This window comes from Diplotaxodon limnothrissa, linkage group LG3 (genome assembly GCF_057381915.1).
Source record: "Diplotaxodon limnothrissa isolate DT_005_m linkage group LG3, D_limnothrissa_male_GT1.1, whole genome shotgun sequence".
NCBI lineage: Eukaryota > Metazoa > Chordata > Actinopteri > Cichliformes > Cichlidae > Diplotaxodon > Diplotaxodon limnothrissa.
In genome coordinates this window covers 17,915,968-17,934,262 of record NC_140598.1, presented here as the reverse complement: position 1 = coordinate 17,934,262, position 18,295 = coordinate 17,915,968, and the positions used below count along the sequence as shown (strand labels likewise).

General features: G+C 45.2%; 2 protein-coding genes across 2 annotated transcripts in view; both read left to right on the top strand.

The window, feature by feature from the left end:
* Positions 1-18,295, top strand: part of LOC146634750 (E3 ubiquitin-protein ligase TRIM21-like) — a 47,403-nt gene that overhangs the window by 9,722 nt on the left and 19,386 nt on the right. The window contains exons 6-8 of the mRNA XM_085378808.1: positions 6,694-6,867; positions 7,864-7,910; positions 8,058-8,599. Coding sequence (XP_085234934.1) covers positions 6,694-6,867; positions 7,864-7,910; positions 8,058-8,599 — 763 coding nt within the window. Of the gene's footprint in view, positions 1-6,693; positions 6,868-7,863; positions 7,911-8,057 lie in introns of the transcript that reaches the window.
* On the top strand, positions 10,813-15,785 carry LOC146634753 (uncharacterized). Its single transcript, XM_085342872.1, has 6 exons — positions 10,813-10,886; positions 12,834-13,177; positions 13,265-13,402; positions 13,511-13,834; positions 14,916-15,242; positions 15,571-15,785. The coding sequence occupies exons 1-6, from the start codon at positions 10,813-10,815 to the stop codon at positions 15,648-15,650; spliced, it is 1,287 nt and encodes a 428-aa protein (XP_085198998.1). The 3' UTR covers positions 15,651-15,785.

The window sequence follows — 18,295 nt, the reverse complement described above, 5'->3', positions numbered from 1 at the left end:
ATGAACTTGCAGACTTGCAAAATGCAGCAAGATATTTTAAAAAACAGTTTTGTTTATTAAAAAACACTATATCGGATTCATATCGGTATCGGCAGATATCCAAATTTATGATATCGGTATCGGTATCGGACATAAAAAAGTGGTATCGTGCCATCTCTACTTTGTGGTAATCTTAGATTAGTTTTATGTAGAAAAACCACCAGGTCATTCAGTGTTCCCTTAGTGCTAATGTATAAGAGATGTTGGTGTAACTGAAGTAATGTTGTTAAGTCCTTAAAGTCATATTCTGTTATTGTCATGACTGTATTTGAAGCTATTTTTATGTTTGTATGATACCAGATTTATATGGATTATGGCTTAAGTAAACTAAAGCCTAAAATACTTTAGTCAGTCACTTGTTTAATAGTAATTTAAAATTATATAATTCACATATAAAACTATTAATTGTAATTTTAAATGGTTTAAAAGCATGCAGAATAGCATATGTAGGCAAGTATATTTCTTTCTTTTAATCAAGAAGCAAAGACAAAAAGGAAAAAAATAAGAAATAGGGCATGGTTTGGTGGTTGAATCATCCGTCCCCACTAGGGCTGGGCGATATGACCCAAAATTCATATCTCGATTTTTTTTTTTTTTTTTTTTTTTTTTTTTTTTTTTTTTTTAGCTGGATGGCGATATAAGATATATATCTCGATTTTTTTTTTTTTTTTTTTTTTTTTTTTTTTTTTTTTAAAGCCATAAGTTAAGAACAAAAAGAGTTCTTAGTCACACTGTGTCCCAGATGTCACACGGGCACTTTTATTTACATACAGCGTAGATGTACATGAAGAAATTACTCAAAAATAAATTATCAGTATTTATTAAACAATCATGGTCCATAAATAAAAGAAAACAATGTTGTTTTTGTGCATGACAAAAAGCTCACAATTGTCCAGTCAAAATGTAAACTAATAGACGCTGAGCATAATAACAAAGAGACAGATTTCACAGCTGCACCACGTCTCTGAACAGGTGCCATTTGTGGTCCTTATACACATACAGTACGGTAATATTACGTTGAAGCACAGTACGTATCACTCCACGAGGCTCCTCCCCGGTAGCCGTAATCCTCCGACAATCCATCAAGCGGTGCAGCTCCGTAGCTTAGCAAAGTCATATTAAAACATTTTTTGACAGATTGCTGAGCGCTGTGTACCACATAAAATCGGTTCGCGGTCAGTAAGCGCAACCAGAATTCATACATAAGGCTCACTGTCGAGTTTTGAAAAAATGAAAGGATTTTAGGCCGTGCAGCCCCTCCGGGCTGCATGTCGTTAGCGCGGTTAGCTCGCTAACACGTTGACGCCGTCCAGCCCCACGCACGGGGCGATCCGCGGTAACTCGCTAACGGAGATTTTCCGCTTTCATCTTGTCATTGCCTGCAGGTGAAGCTATGGGGGAGGGGGAGTTGTGTTCAGTGAAGGAGAGGCGAGGCCGAGTAACGTTGCGTAGAGACAAAACTGGACGAAAGAGAGGCAAACCTGCGGCTCCACAAGTATAATTATAACGTAACATAGACTATATTGATATAAACGATATTGTCACATCTTATATCTCGTATGAAAATATATCGATATTTTAAAAAAAACTCGATATATCGCCCAGCCCTAGTCCCCACCAATGCCAAAACCAAATCTACGCCCTTGTGTATATATAACTAACCATATAAAATGAGAACCTGTTAAACAGAATTGTATAAAGTGCACTGTAATGTCAAGGTTGTCAAAAAGGACTTAGTGGGTCAGTGACTGTTGATAGCAACAGGAAGTGTTTACGGCCAAAGTGTGAGGAGCCTTTTATGATATGCCTGGCTCTGGTGAGAATAGAATAGAATAGAAAACTTTATTTGTTAATTTCTTCAAATGTACTTGCCATACAAAGGAATTGAAATTACGTTTCACACTGTCTCATGCGTAGACATTGACAACAATAAAGTGCAGATGCACAACAAAAACAGCCCTAACAATAAGGTAATATTAAATAGGTAACAGGATAGACAAAAAATAAATAAAATAAAGTGTTCCAACAGTGTTCCCTGGAAAATAGTATACTAGTCTACTTGAGGTAGTCCCAGGTTGTGGTTGATAGGGGTATTTTGTTTTAATGCAGCATAAGACTATAGCAGCAGTAATAGTAATATAATAATAGTGCTAAAAGAAATACTAAAAATATATAGCAGCAGGTGTGTGCAATTGCAATGCAGAGGTAGTTGCTTCCAGTCAGGAATGTTTTCCAGTTCTTGGTTCAGAGAGTGTTTCCTTGTTGGAGAGTGTGCGTGAATGGGGGGTGGGGGTGGGAGGGGTAGAGTCCAGTCTGTCTTCCTATACTTCTGCCAATCTGGTGATTCTGCTGGCTGGGAGCCGGGAGGGAAGAGAGTTCAGCAGTCTCACAGCCTGGTGGATGAAGCTGTTGGTGAGCCTGGTAGTGCGGGAGCGGAGACTTCTGTATCTCTTTCCAGAGGGCAGGAGGCTGAACAGACAGTGTTCATGTGGGTTGCATCGTTGACAATTGTGATGGCTTTGCGGGTGAGGCGAGTGGTGTAACTGTCTTGCAGGGAGGGGAGTGGCACACCAACTATCCTCTCAGCTGTTCTCACAATGCGTTGTAGAGCTTTCCTGTTATAGTCAGTGCAGCTACCGCCCCACACAGTGATGCAGCTGGAGAGGATACTTTCAATAGTTCCTCTGTAGAATGTGGTCAGGATGGGTGGTGAAGCACTTGCCCGCTTGAGTTTGCGCAGGAAGTAGAGGCGCTGTTGTGCTTTCTTGGCCAGTGATGCTGTGTTGGTGGTCCAGGAGAGGTCCTCACTGATGTGCACCCCCAGGATGTCACAGGCTGGGTCTCCGACCCAGCACTCTGAGTTTTCTTTGTATTTTTTGATATGTTATTAGTTTGTGTTATTTCCTATTTGCCTTTTAGTTTAGGCAGTTATTGTTCCTGGGTTTTCTATGTTTTGGGGTTTTCTATTTATTTCATCACGTATTAGGTCTGTTAAGTTGTGTTGTCATTTCCTGTTTTATTCTGACAATGTCATGTGTTCTTTGTTCATTGTATTTAGCTTTCCTCTCCTGGTCCTGTCATTAGGTTTATGTCTGTCAGTTGTTTTCCCCCATGTGTCGCCACTTCCCCTGATCACCTCATGTCTGTATTTAAGCCTTTTGTTTTCTTCATGCCATTGTCAGTTCGTCTGTTTATCTCACCAGAGTTACAGTCATAGTCATAGTCATAGTCTTAGCCTGTTTATTTTCCACCTCAGTCATAGTTATAGTTTTTGGTCTTAGTACCTTTAGTGTTTTGCCAGCTTGGTGTTTTGTTTCTTAGTGTTTTGCCTGTTTGCTTTGGTCTCTTGGTTCATTTCCTGCCGTCATCGCAATAAAGGTTCACTTTTCTGTTAATCATTACTATTCCTCGTCATCATCTGCTTTTGGGTCCTGTTTCCGCACACATCGGCGCACCCCGCCGTGACACAGGAACTTGGTGCTGCTCACCCTCTCCACCGCAGCGCCGTCGATGGTCAATGGGGGGTGACAGGTGTGGCCTCTCTGGAAGTTGACAATAATCTTCTTGGTCTTACTAACATTTAGCAGGAGGTTGTTGTCTCTGCACCACGTGGTCAGGAGCTCAACCTCCCTCCTGTAGTGGATCTCATCGCCCTCAGTGATGAGCCCCACTAGCGTTGTGTCGTCCGCAAACTTCACAAAGTGGTTGGAGCTGTAGGTTGGTGTGCAGTCATGTGTCATCAGGGTGAAGAGCAGAGGACTGAGCACACAGCCTTGTGGAGCCCCCGTGCTCAGGGTGATGCTGTTTGAGACCTTATTGCCCACACGCACCGCTTGAGGCCTCTGGCTGAGGAAATCCAGCAGCCAGTTGCAGAGGGAGGTGCTGAGGCCCAGTCTGTCCAGTTTACAGATGAGTTGTTGTGGTATTATGGTGTTGAATGCTGAGCTAAAGTCTATGAACAGCATTCTCACATATGAGTCTTTCTTGTCCAGATGAGTTAGGGCTGTGTGGAGGGCAGAGCAGATTGCATCCTCTGTAGATCGTTTCGCTCTGTATGCGAACTGGTATGGGTCCAGGGTGGGAGGTAGGGTGGATTTGATGTGTGACATGACTAGTCGTTCAAAGCACTTCATAATAATGGGTGTCAGTGCCATGGGGCGGTAGTCATTGAAACAGGCTGGGGATGGTTTCTTTGGCACAGGTATGATGGTGGCAGTCTTGAAGCATGATGGGACAGTGGCTTGCCTCAGGGAGGTGTTAAAGATGTCTGTGAAGACATTTTTCAGCTCCTCTGCGCAGTCTTTCAGCACACTACCAGGGATGTTATCTGGACCCGCTGCTTTCCGGGCATTGATGGTGATGAGTGTCCTCTTCACGCTGGCAGCAGATGGGCACAGAGGCTGGTCGTGTGGAGGTGGTGGTGTTTTCTGTGGGCGTGTGTTGTTCTGTGCTTCAAATCGTGCAAAGAAGCTGTTCAGGTTGTTGAGCAGAGTGGTGTCGCTCTCACAGCTACGCGCTACAGGCTTGTAGTCTGTAATAGCCTGGATGCACTGCCATAGGCTTCTTGCGTCCTTGCTATCATTGAAGTGGGAGGTTATCTTGTGTGTGTAGTCCTGTTTCGCTTTCCTGATGCCACGGGACAGGTTGGCTCTCGCTGTTCTCAGGCCTATTTCATCCCCAGCTCTGAAGGCCTTGTCTCTGGCCTTCAGCAGCCTGTGGACATCTCCTGTTAGCCATGGCTTCCGGTTGGCTCGAGTTGTGATACTTTTCACTTGTGTTACATCATCAATGCATTTGGTGATGTATGAGCTCACCGTGTCTGTGTACTCCTCGATGTCTATGATGTTATTGTAGGTGGCTGCTTCCTTGAATATGTCCCAATCAGTTGACCCAAAGCAGTCTTGAAGAGCAGAGGTGGCCTCCTGTGGCCACACTCTTACCTCTTTCATAACAGGTTTGATGACCTTCACTCTCTGTCTGTATGCTGACATTAGCATAACAGTGAGGTGATCAGAGGTGCCGATATGGGGGAGGGGGATGGCTTTGTATGCTCCATTTTCCTGTGTGTAGACCAAGTCCAATATGTTGTCTCCCCTTGTTGGAAAATGAACATGCTGATGAAACTTTGGGAGAGCAGTTTTAAGATCAGCATGATTAAAGTCTCCTGCGAGGATGATGAAACCGTCTGGGTGTGCTGTTTTTTGCTCACTGATGGCCTGATACAGTTCGTTCAGCGCCGCATTTCTATCGCTGTTGTTGCTAGATGGAGGTATATAAGTAGCGACCAACAAGATCGAACTTACCTCCCTGGGCAAATAGAAAGGGATCACGATCATGAACTCCGCCAGTGATGAGCAGTGTTTGCGTACTACAGTGGCATCATGACACCACTCGTCACGGATGTAAACACAGACCCCGCCACCTCGGGTCTTGCCTCCGTCTACGAGAGCCCTGTCGGTTCTGTAGCATGCTAACTGCTCCAGTTGTATGGCCAAGTCCGGAATGTTGTCATTAAGCCATGTCTCAGTGAAAACTAGCACACAACAGTCACTTACTTTGCGATTCACTGATCTCAGAAGTCGTATGTTGTCCATTTTATTGTCCAGAGATCGTACGTTGGCCAAGAGGATCGATGGTATAGCTGGGCGAGTTGGCTTAGCCTCAAGCCTGACTCGGACACCTCCACGCTTGCCCCGCTTCCTTGTCCTAGCACACCGCTTTCGACGCCTCCTTGCCCGGGGAGGGGTAGCAGGCGAGTCCGGTGGGTTGCTAGGCCAGCTAGCAGGCTGTCGCAGAGCAGAAGTCCTATCTCCCTTTGCATCCCTTAGCAGGTAGTGGGATGTGACAATATTCAGTGCTACTTATTTTTTCATTCAACTTTAGTGCCAAATCACAACAATAGTTGACTCAAGGCACTTCATATTGTAAGGTAAAGACTTAACATAATAGATTGAAGATAGGACAAAGACATGCTGTGGAAGAGAGCCAGAGATTAATGATACCGAAAGATTATACACATAGTACGCTGGACCTCAACATGGAAACCAAAACAAACAGAAAAACGGCTAAACTGGAGTACACACAAGCCATAGCACTAACACACATCACCATAAAAAAGGCATGATCACGGACTTTAGATAAACACATTTAAAGTGCTACAAAAAGCACAAATATGTCAGCTGAGTCACAACTAAACAAATGGCTAGCAACAGGGATGTCCTTGATCATTTAAAACTTTAAATCTTAGCTCAGTCTTAGTCCCTTCTCCTGTCCCTTTACACCTGAAACAAAGGGGAAAACTGTTTCTAGAGAGCAATGCTAATTTGTACGATGCTGGAAACATGCCGTTGCTACACTTTTCAACCCTGAAACAAATCACGCAAACAGTGAATCTACACTGTAATAGAAGCATGTTGTATTTACAGTGCTCTCAAATCCAGCTTCCTCAAGTATTATAGATCTGTGGGATTCAATACATCTTCTGGAGACAATGGTTCAGTAAAGAATCCATGTGCCATAGAGTGAATCAGTATCTCTGAAAAAATAAAAGCATATTTTTTTGGAACCAAGCTTAAAGATATATATCAAAATAAAATAAAATTATATACATAATTCTCTTTGCTTTATGTTTTACATCTTTGTGTTTGCCCTCAGGCTCTCGGGCTGTCTGATCACTCAGGATGGTTGTACTTCTCTGGTATTAGCTCTGAACTCCAACCCCTCCCATTTGAGAGAGCTAGACCTGAGCTACAATCATCCAGGTGACTCAGGCATGAAGCTGCTGTCTAGCTTACTAGATGATCCACGCTGGAGACTGAACACTCTTAGGTATGATAGTTTCAGTATTTATTAATGCTGGTCATCAATTAATCACATTGTTACATGTACTATTATATTAGTTTATTACATGTTTATTTTAAAAGTGCTGCTGTATGAGAAGTGTAATATTCAGTTTTAAAGCTTTTAAACAAATAGCATGCTTTTTAACAGCAGTATTCTCTTAACACAGTAGCAGTTACAATATTTGTTGTGGGTAAATCTCACCTGAAACATTAATCTGATCATCAATCAATCCGACTTCAGGGAGGAGTATTTATCTGACAAAAATGCTCTAATCTAAACCATCACCAACAAAATAGCAATTCACCTCGTTTGTTAGATGTTCCCCTGGTTCTTTGTACTTTCCTCACCTCGCCCTGTGGACATTCCTCTCTGCTGTCTCAGAAGATCAGCCCTCCTTTCCAGTGAGATCACCTGAAAAATTCCTGCGTTTTCTTCTGCCAACTCAAACAGCCCCCCTGCCCTCTGAACCACTTGACTCTGAGCCTGTTTGAAATAAAAAGCTGTGAATCTTTTTTCCAATCTCCTGCACTTCAGTCCAGTTTCTTGGTGAACCGGGAAACCTCAGCCTCCCCCTTCATCATTCCAATTTTTCATTTACTCCGTGCTGTTCTGGTGTCAGTGGAACTACCTGCTAAAGTGTAACATCGGCGTGCTAACACAAGCTCCGGACAGAAAGAAAGCTCCCATAGAGCAGAGGCCAGGAGCTCATTGATCTTGATTTTCCATGATGTTAGAGGATCAGAAACATGTATTGATATTCTGGATGTTTCATATATTTTCATACCACTAACTAGTTTCCATGTTCCTGTCTCAGCGTCTCTGTTGGATCCAGGGTTACCCATGGCTGTTGGTACCACACAGCAGAATTGCAATTTGAAAGTCTTTTAAATGAGTTTTAAGGCCTTTCATGTCTTTCTTTTATGTCCATGTGTCTCTTTGTCTCTGCTTTAAAGATGAATTCAGATATGTTTCTTCTTCCAGGCTGGACCACGGTGGAGAGCAGAGGCTGAAACCTGGTCTGAGGAAGTGTGAGTGTGTGATTTATGAAAATAAGACATTACACTAGTTTAAATCACACTAAAGATTCTAGAGGATGAATCACTGTGAAGCTGTCTCCATCAGTCTGTGGATAAGGCAGCAGATGAAGTCTTGTTGTTTCTTCTTCTCTCCATCAGATTCCTGTGATCTTAAACTGGACACAAACTCAGTGCACAGAAAACTTAAACTGTCCGACAACAACAGAAGAGTGACGGCAGTAACAGAGGAGCAGCCTTATCCTGATCACCCAGAGAGGTTTGAGTACTGGCTTCAGCTGCTGTGTACAAATGGTCTGACTGGTCGCTGTTACTGGGAGGTCGAGTGGAGCGGAGAGGTTCACGTTTCAGTGACTTACAGAGGAGTCGCGGGGAGAGGAGGCAGCAATGACGGCAGGTTTGGAGCAAACAGTCAGTCGTGGAGTTTGAGGTGCTCCGATGCTGATCGGTACTCTGTGTGTCACAATAACAGGAGAACAGACCTCTCCTCCTCCTCCTCCTCCTCTGTTTCTAACAGAGCAGCAGTGTATGTGGACTGTCCTGCTGGCACTCTGTCCTTCTACAGAGTCTCCTCTGACACTCTGATCCACCTCCACACCTTCAACACCACATTCACTGAACCTCTTTATCCTGGGTTCTGGTTATTGTCATACGGTTCTTCAGTGTCTCTTTGCTCTCTGTAGCGGGGGAAGCCTCCACAGAACCGCTTCAGCTCAGGGTGGTACTCAAAAATCAGTAAACCTGATGGGTGTGGGTCATTTGACCCAGGACTCTGACTTTCTTTTGTTTTGGTGATTGTTATGTATAATGATTTTAGGTTCATTAGTTAGTCTTGAGGTGATTCTGAGTTCGTTGTTCCCTGTTTACTGTTTTGTGTGTTAGGCTCTCGTGATGTTTTGGTCTCTCCTGTGTTTCCAGTTTGTTGTGTCATCTGTTGTAAGAGCCAATTAAAGGCTGGTTTCTTGGTACTGGTAAAATGAGAAATATACATTTTTATTGTTAAATATATAATTTCCAAATACCGCTATGGTAAAAACATAAGATATGGAAATGTGAAGTTCTGATGTGCTTTTTGGTATATGGTAATTACATGTGGGGAGTCAGATAGGCATAAAGTCTCATTAAAGATCTTTGTTGAAAGGAAAGTTCCATGGTCTTGCTTGTGCTTCCAAAGCTTGTTGCTGGACTGAGTCCTGAAGGCGGTCAAACGGAGACGAAGTGCCGCTGTTACATCTGTGTCTCTCACTTCCTTGTTCCCTGGGTCCCAGTCATGCCTTCGTGTTTGGTCTCCCCTTTTTGCTTACATGTTCCCTCACTCCATGAAACACACGTGTATCAAGTATGTTCTCCCCAGCCCGTCATGTCCCTCTTAACGTGTCTCTCTGTGTCTCTCCTCTCCCATGACTGTTTCCAATCATTCACACTCACACTCACAGCCAATATAGAACCTAGACTGGATTCAAACCTTCTTGCTAAGAGGCAGCAGGGCTAAACTCCTGCATATTTTATTACATCATTTCAAAGATGTGGATTTTAGTGGTCCGCAGAGGTGGGAAGTAACAAAGTGCAAATACTTTCTTACTGTATTTAAGTAGAATTTTCAGGTACCTGAGTAATTCTTTCTCCCTTATTTTAAGCACTTTAAGTGTACTTTCTACTTACATTTTCAAAACAGGCTCCTTACTTTTGCTCTAATACATTTGGGTTGTTTCACGTCACTGCGAGCCTCTAAACATCAAAAGGATCTGAGCCTAAACAGGAAAACCCGTTTGCTTATCAATCAGACGATGTCACATAAAATGATCCTGTTGCGTACAGACAAATCAGAACCAATCAGAACCAGCTAGCTCCACATGTCACATGCAGGAGGATAACTTGCAGTGATAATAATAATAATAAAGTGTAATAAGGTCTTTTTTCCCTATTTGTAAAATGAGAGAGTATAATTTTTGTTGTTGCTGTATGAAAACAATAAAGATGACTCTATTCTACTCTATTGTGGGCTAACGGTGAGCCAGAAACGAACGCTGGATCACTGGATTATATGTGAGATCAGATGTTCACTGCTCACCAGCGTGGAGGCTTTTCACCTGAAGGTCTCCTCCTCTTTCTTCATCAGCTTCTTCCTCTTCTTCTTGCTCAGGTTCTGCCGCTCCATGATCTTATCGTAGTTGAAGTGCTTGTGTTTGGCGTCGGCGCCGTCGTCCCCCATCAGCAGAGCGAAATCAGCCTGGAAACACATGCAGACGGGTTTATATGCCGACAGAATCTGATCCAGGACCAGCCTGGCTGGGACCACTGACCTTCTGTTTCAGAGCAGTCAGCTGATCCAGGTGTTGTGCATTGACATTGTTGTGAGGTATTAATAAAGGTCAGAGGTGAACAGCTAAGAGCTGACATCAGTGATGTTTGTCTCTGAACAGGAAGCTGAGGACACACTGGGTCTGATGGACGACCTTCATCCTTCACTCTGCTCCTCTTCTTCTTTGTTTCTCCTGAAGCTCCGTTATTTGAGGGATTTTAGTCACTAACCCACGCACAGGATAACTCAGTCCACTGACTCTGAGGGATTACATGTAATGTTACCATGCTCTGGTACTTCCTGCTTCTACTCCCTCATATCTGACACAATATTACCACTCGTGATCTTTGAGGTGTGTTTTGCTACGTGTGAGCTGCTTCAGTGTGATTCTATCTTTTATTTTGTTTCCACTTTATGAAAATGAATCCACCACAGAAGTCCTCTACAGTCTAAATCAGCCCCACCTTTCCTCCACCCCGCATACCTGGAACTCCTGCCCCAGGCACATTCCACCACACGCGTGATCCCCCGGGAACTCCCCTGAAACCGAAAGTAAACCACGTCACAGTGGGCGTGGCGTGACGAAGCACCGCTATGAGAGCTGTCGGTGTTTTGCTGTGCTTTTCTGTGTTTGCGGGAGTCTTCATGGAGGATAAAGAAGCCCCACGGTAAGAAACCCACTCTTATCCTCTTTGTGCGCACGCGCGAAGACCGGCGTAACTAAAAAGTTCAAAGGTGAGAAAGCCGACAGGAAAACGCTCTAGCTAACCGGCCCACGGCAGCACACACAGCCGCCCACAGACTGGCCTGTCCTGACACACAGAGTGGGTACAGACGGGTTACAGACCGCGGTGCAGTGATTTGTGCCGTCCGTAGCTCCCTGTGCGGCCTTCACGCCGCTGATACAATCAGCTCCCCGTGACACACGCGAAAACCCGAAACACAGACACGTCTCTGAGCCCACGAGACATCCCTGACGGAGGAGGAGCCCTTCATGTGGGGAGGCTTCATTGATGGATGAATGTAGCATGGAGTTAGCAATGCTAGCAGCTTGTGCGGTTTGGCTGTTTCTAATAAAGGTTTTACAAACGGTTGCTGTGGCTTCATTAGTGACGTGAGGCTGTGATGACGCTTACAAGTCCCGGTGAGACAGGTTGTTCGTGTTTGTGGCATGTGTGGCATGTGTGGGTAAAGCAGGGCGTGACGTCAGGTGATAACAGATGTTTCTGCTGTGAAACCTAAGAGAAACGTCCCTGCTCGTGATGATACCAGCGCTGAGGTTGTTATCAGCGTCAGACTATTTAAAGTACACTTTGTTGTGACTTTGTGTCTTTGTGTTGTGAGGTTTGTCCTGGATTCATGATGACTGGAGCTCCACCTTTGTGCTGTTTAGGTCATTCCAGTGTCTCGATGTTTCCTGTCTCTTTGTCCTCAGCGTCTCCTGTGGAGGTCCGTCCACTCTCTGTCCCCATGTGTCCCCTCTCGCTCTGCGCTTCGTCTCTGTGGTTGTTCGCCTTGTCCAGTGTCAGGTTTATATGCCTGAAGTCTCTGTCTCTGAGCTGTGTTTCCTGTTTTATTTTGAAAGTCCCTGGTCCAGTATGTTATGTCACCTTGTTGTGGTGTCTTCCCTGTGTGCTGTGTGCTCTCTGATCCTAGCCACAGTACTTCTTACTTTGTATTCACTTCCTAAATTCCTCAGTTTGTTAGTTTTGAGTCCAGAGTCCTGGTGTGCTCACAGCCGGCTCAGGACAGCCAGTTCTTCCCAGGAGAGGGAACGGGACCCAGCAGCCTATTAAAGCCCCTCTGCTGCACTGGGCTGTCGTAAAGGTATAATGTGTGGTTAATACTGCAGTCTGCTGTTACATGTGTTACCCTTTATAATCTGCTGTATGTAAAGTACTGGCACCCCTCAGCTTCCCAGTAGATGCATCTATCGTACAAATGGCAAAATCCTAAGGTGACCTCTGACCTTGGGATGGTCAGTGATGGTCCCTGATATTCAAACTGATCCAAGATGAAGCTGCACCATGGTATCAGTTTGGAATCCTACGACTGGACCGTCAGTCTTTTATGGCTGATGAGTAAAAAGGGTGCACTAAGACAAAGCTCCTACACTCTTTTCAGCTGGCTTGAGTTGTTTGAAGTCCCATGTCTGTGGGTCAGTTTCAAACATCTGTCAGGGTTTCTCTCCGCCTGGTGCTTTTTAAGGCAGAGAAGCAGCAGCATGAGGGCTGGGCTCGGTCTTTGTAAGTTCCTGGGTTGTTTTTCTTATTTGGCTGTAGTTATTCAGCCGGCCAGACGAACGCTTGACTAGAAACAGCTTTGGTGAACATGGTGAACATGAAGTCATTGATATTAGAGATAAACAGTATTTAAGACCTTGTGCAATAAAATAAGAAATAACTGTTTTCCAGCTTAAAACCAGAGTGTGGGTGACGGTTGGTGGATCACTGTTATTCCCAGTTTTTCCTGCTCTGGTTCTTTTGGTTTTGCCTGCTGAGCTCGATCGCTCACTGGTGCTCATCTTTACATTAGTAAAGTGTTTGAAGTCATTCTCTGTCTCACAGGCCTTAAAAGCATCACCGCTCTCACCTGTTTACTGTTTCTCCTCTCAGTTTTCAAGCATGCCTCGGGCTGGAGGTGTATGAGGGGGCGGAGTCTGTCATGCTGCCCTGTCAGGTACCAGAGGACGTTTACCGGGACGCCACAGCAGTGGTTTGGGGCCGCAAGGACCTCAGCAGCCCGACAGTCCATCTGCGTCTGCAGAGCGGGGACGATCTCACGAAACAGAACGTTATTTACTTCAACCGAACGTCGATGAGAGCCGACGCTCTGCAGACCGGAGACCTCAGCCTCACTCTGAGGAAGCCCGTAGTCAATGACACCGGCACCTACACCTGCACCACCCGAAGATATGGACAAGATCAGAGCAAGACCCATTTGCAACTGAGGGTGGCAGGTCAGTGCTGTCGATAAAGGTCAGAGGTCAGTCATACTCTGAGAATGTGCTGGGTGATCTTCAGGTTGTTTGTGTTTGTGTGGACAGAACGTCCTCCTCCTGGTCCCACTCCTCCTCCAGTCTGGCCCAAAGTTGTCTCGGGTGTCCTGGTTCCTGTGGTTCTCCTGGCTGTCGGCTTTGGCGTCTTCATGTACTTTAGATATAAAAGGTTAAAGAACAAAGAAGGTATGTGTGTTATCAGAGCGCTCCACGGACATCAGTCAGTGTTTATGATGACATACAGCATTTACCACATGAGCATGGAGCTCATGTGCTGCTTCGTTCTCTTCTCAGTCGTTCAGGTCACAGCAGAACCAGGTGATGAGTCGGTCGTGCTGACCTGCAGAAGCACCGTTCAGCCCGATGGTGCTAAAGTGGTGTGGAAGGACAGGAATGAGAGGAAGGTGCACGTATGTCAGAAAGACTCTGAGCAGCCTGAAAAACAGCACAGACGCTACAGAAACCGAACAGAGATGAAGAAAGAGCCGCTGAGGACCGGAGACCTCAGCGTGACCCTGAAACACCCCACAAACACCGACAGGGACACCTACACCTGCACCGTCTACAGCAGGGAGGGGAAAGAACTGCTGGAGAAACAGGTGGAGCTGAAAATCAAAGGTCAGTGCTGCAGATACAGAGGCTTGGATATTGTTATTGACAGCTATTTTGTCACAGTGCGTGTCTTTGTCTGTCACACACCTGCTGTGCAGCAGCTCTGTTATACTGACAAACACAGAGGCCATCTTTGTAGTTCCTGTCAGACTTCATTAGGTCTTCCTGTTTGCTCACTGTTAGAAATATGAGCAGCAGTGGACTTTGATGGGATGTTACGGTGCAGGCTTGAACAGCTGCTGAACAGATGTGAGTTCAGGGGAGCGTTGTCGTGTTCTCAGAGGAACAGCAGTGAGTCTTTGAGGAACACGATGCTGCTTTCTGTCATTTGTCTGATGAGTTCTATCAGCGATGGAAACCAGAGTCTGCTACTGATATGAGAGGAAAGCAGGAACAGCTGATACTGGACGCTCCTGCCTTCATGTGGTACAAAGCAGGACTGCACTCTACTCTGAATCTTAAACATGTGTAGTGTTCACTGTGAAAGCAATTAGAAACAAATCAGTACATAAATAATGACGGTGAGTTATATAAAGGCCAAGTGAGGCACCAGGACTCTAATCAGATAGATTTAAAAACAACTGGATAACAATATCATTTCCATTTGTCAGGATTCTTCATTGTTTAGAGTGAAAGACGTAATCACACTCCCATGTATGTACAGCAGGGCCTTTTCAGCATGTTGGTGCTGCGTTTCTGCTGATGTCCAAATCTTTATGAAGTTATAAAATCAACCCTGTTTATAGAACAGTTCAGTGCGTTTGTGTGAAGAAGAACGATAAAGCTTGTAGCAAACCTGGTGTTGGACAGACCTCTTCAATGAGTGTGTAGATGAACTGCAAACATGGCTTCTTAGTAACAGTGTAACTGCCTTTCACTGATCAGACATCTTCAGGCCCTCGTCTTCAAATGACTGACTGGGACCAGCATCGAGATGAAGCTGGTGACTTAGTGGTGTTGCTGCTGATGTGATGCTTCTGTGGCTTCGTGATGAACACGTGTTTCAAATGCTGCATAAATTAAAATTAATTGACAAACATGAATGCCGTGTCTTCGTACAGCTCATGTTGTGCTGTTCTCCTCTCAGAGTGCCAGGTGGAGGTGGTGGAGGGGGCGGAGTCTGTCCTGCTGCCCTTCAAAACCACAGAAAACCTGCCTGGAGACAGCGATGTGGAGTGGAAACGCCATGAACCCGAATACATGAAGGTCTATGTGTATGAGAACGGCTCTGACCGGCCCGACAAACAGGACGACCATTACAGAGGTCGCACTGAGATGAACCCTGACCTGCTGACCACCGGAGACCTCGGTCTGACCCTGAGACAGCCCACAGTGAAGGATGCTGGGAGATACGCCTGTGAGGTCAACAGCAAGGAGGCCTGGAGATACAAGAGGGTGTGGCTCACAGTCAAAGGTGAGTTGTAATCGCTGTGAATGTGTCGTACTGTCCTATCTTTACATCAGTTCTGTCTGTTTGTCAGTTAACTTTAAAAAAGCATTTCAAGTCATAAGAAAGGACATGGAGAGAGCTGTGCAACACACCTTTTGTTTTTATGCCCTACGACGTCACAATGATGCTACCTAGTTTCACTAAGTCAGACACACACAGCTTATAGAAGCCAAAGATTTCAGTACACCGTTTTAGTCTGCAATGCTTCAGGGTCAAAGGTCAGCAATTAAAACATCAAAGTGTTAGTTTAGCTCCGAGTGTTTGTTTGTGACTTCTTGCGTTTCCTCTGCAGGGACAGATCAGGTCCAGGATCCAGCCGAGGACAACAAGGCTTTTGAAATGGCTCCTCTGATGGACCAGCAACCAGCTTGATCTGACTGGGCTCTGATCATGGATCTGACTGGTCTGTGAGTCAGAGGGAAAACACCAGTAATGGGCTGAAGGGGATGAAGAGGGGACGATGCTGAGTTCCTCCACGTTCTGTGAGGAGGTTTTCTGTTCACACAGCTGAACCCTGCAGTGGCTGTAGCTCGGCGCACTCATGCAGCAGCAGCTGTTTGATTTGTTACCACATTAGCACAAACAACACTCATTTTTTACTTACACATTTATATTTTACTTACCCATAATGCCTTGCTGTTCAGGTCTCAGCTGTGACCTGGGTGCTGTTTAGTTGATGTTTGGACCTCATGTCTGCACGGTCTCAGAGCTCCTACATGTGTGAGGCTTTAGTGTTGGCTGTGTCTGTGAAACTGCACAAAATACAAGACAACTAACACTTTAACATACATGTAGCTAACGAAGTGTACGACGAAAAAGAACAAAATGTTTCTGTAAAATGCTGCTGAAGAGAAAAGAAATAAAGTCCATCATCTGTCTCTGTCTGATGTATGGACATTTGTTATTCTTTACACAGTTAATCACTTTGGTTCACTCCTCACAACACCTCAAAGTGTGGAGGAAGCAGTGGCTCAGATAACCAGTCGTTCCAACCAAGGTGTGGAGTTCATGTTCAGACAGTCTGAAGACACGTGTGTCAGGTTACCTGTGGATTCAGAATATGCTGTGGGTGTGGATGTTGAGCTCACACTGGCTGATAACGTCTAACCTTCTGAGACTGCTGGCTAACAGCTAACGCTGCATGAACTCCTGCACGGCGCTGCTGACCGTGTCCATCCCATAATGACCTCAGTGTACCATCCTGTGATGTGTCCAGCAGGAAAACAAAGCTCAGATCAGGCATAACGATGAGTTCACTGCACACAGACGCCTCCACAGTCACAGATCTCAGTGCAGCAGAGCATCTTTGGTAGAGTGACATCATAGCCTGTGTGTGATGACATCACATTAGCATGGACCCAAACCTCTGAGGATGTTTCCAGGACTGTGACGAGTCCGTGTCATTAACAAGCAAGGGACCAGGGTGCCGGCACGGTGTACCTAATAAAGTGGCCATCGAGAATGCCTCTGCGCGACGTCTCCATCTCAAGTGTCTCCAGCAGGGGGAGCCGTCTGATCATTTATTGTCACAGAGACGTGTCACTGCACACACTCATGGCCACTTTATTAGGCACACCTGTTCCGATGCACGGCAGCCGCTCTGTGCTTGTGTACCTAATAAAGTGGCCCTGTGTGTGAACCCACAGTCACAGGAGACGAGTGTCTGATATGTTTGGTTTTACAGACGAGAGAGAACACAGAGGGAGAATCTGTGAAGTCAACATCGAGGCCCCACTGAGATGAAAGAAGAGCCACTGACAACCACAGACCTCAGTCTGACCACAGTGGCGTCTGCATCCTTAGACACAGAGAGAGAGAAGTAAACAGAGGTCAGTAAACACATCACAGAGGTCATTGAGAAGCAGTGCATGATGGGAAGATGAGTGACACAAACTAGAAGCGCTCTGTCACAATCTGTTGAGAAATCGTCTAAGCCTGGTCGGCAACCTGCGGCTCTTTAGTCCTCAGTGCGGCTCCGCGTGGTTTGGGAAAATAAATGAGAAGTATTTAGCTGAAGTGTTTATGTGTATATATGTTTATGTTAGCTCCTTTTTAACTTGTAGTTCTAAATTGGAAGATTATTGTGATTTTGAAATATAAAAATAAAATTATATTCTATTATTCTTTCATCGCTCAAAATAAGCGTCACACTCGTGGAAGCCGGTGTAGCCGCCGAAGCGCCTGCATTTATCGAGACTTTCAACCCCAGGTAGGCCAGTTATGGATCTTCAGATCCACATTATGTCAGCAGCTCCACCGTGAACTATGTTAAAAACAAACAGCGCTCACGCCTCACAGACGACAGCTTACAGTCCTGCGTAAAGATGAAGTGCCTTCGTACAGACGCTGTGCGCAGAGGTTCAGGAGCAGAAGTCCCGTTGTAAACATATCACGGCAGACCCGACGATGTTTGCATGAACAACGCTTTTCAGCATCTCTTTATTGACCACTTTTCACACACGGTTGCTGTACGCACACAGCCGGTGTTAAAGCTCACAGACCGACACAACAGCAGAGACGTTAAGGCGGCGAGGCGTGATTGCAGGTGCCGCTCAGGTGCGTCCACCTCCCCTGCAGCGCTGCAGACCACGCCCCGCCACACACATTAACCAGGTAAATACATATTTAGGCAGAATTTTGCAAAAATCTATTTTTTTTTTCAGCAGCATACAGCTTTTTTCCCAATATTTTTTTTAAAAGTCAGGTCAAGGCTCCAAAAGCCCAAAGGCGATATAAGGGTGGCTCACAGCAGTTTTTAGTTCAGCTTTCCTTTAATTACATAAATAAAATGTAATTTTCTCTGTAGCACTTCATGGATTTCATAAGCAACACACCCTAGTTGTTCACACAAAGCATAAAGGTAAATAACAAAGTGTTATCTTCATGTTAGATGTCAGAAAGTATTTGTATTTGTCGTTGCGTGGAAACCAGGTCCACGTGGCTCTTTGGGTCTTAAAGATTGCTGATCTCAGCTTTCGTTCCCCGTCCGACAGCACACATTTACTCTGACACTGAAA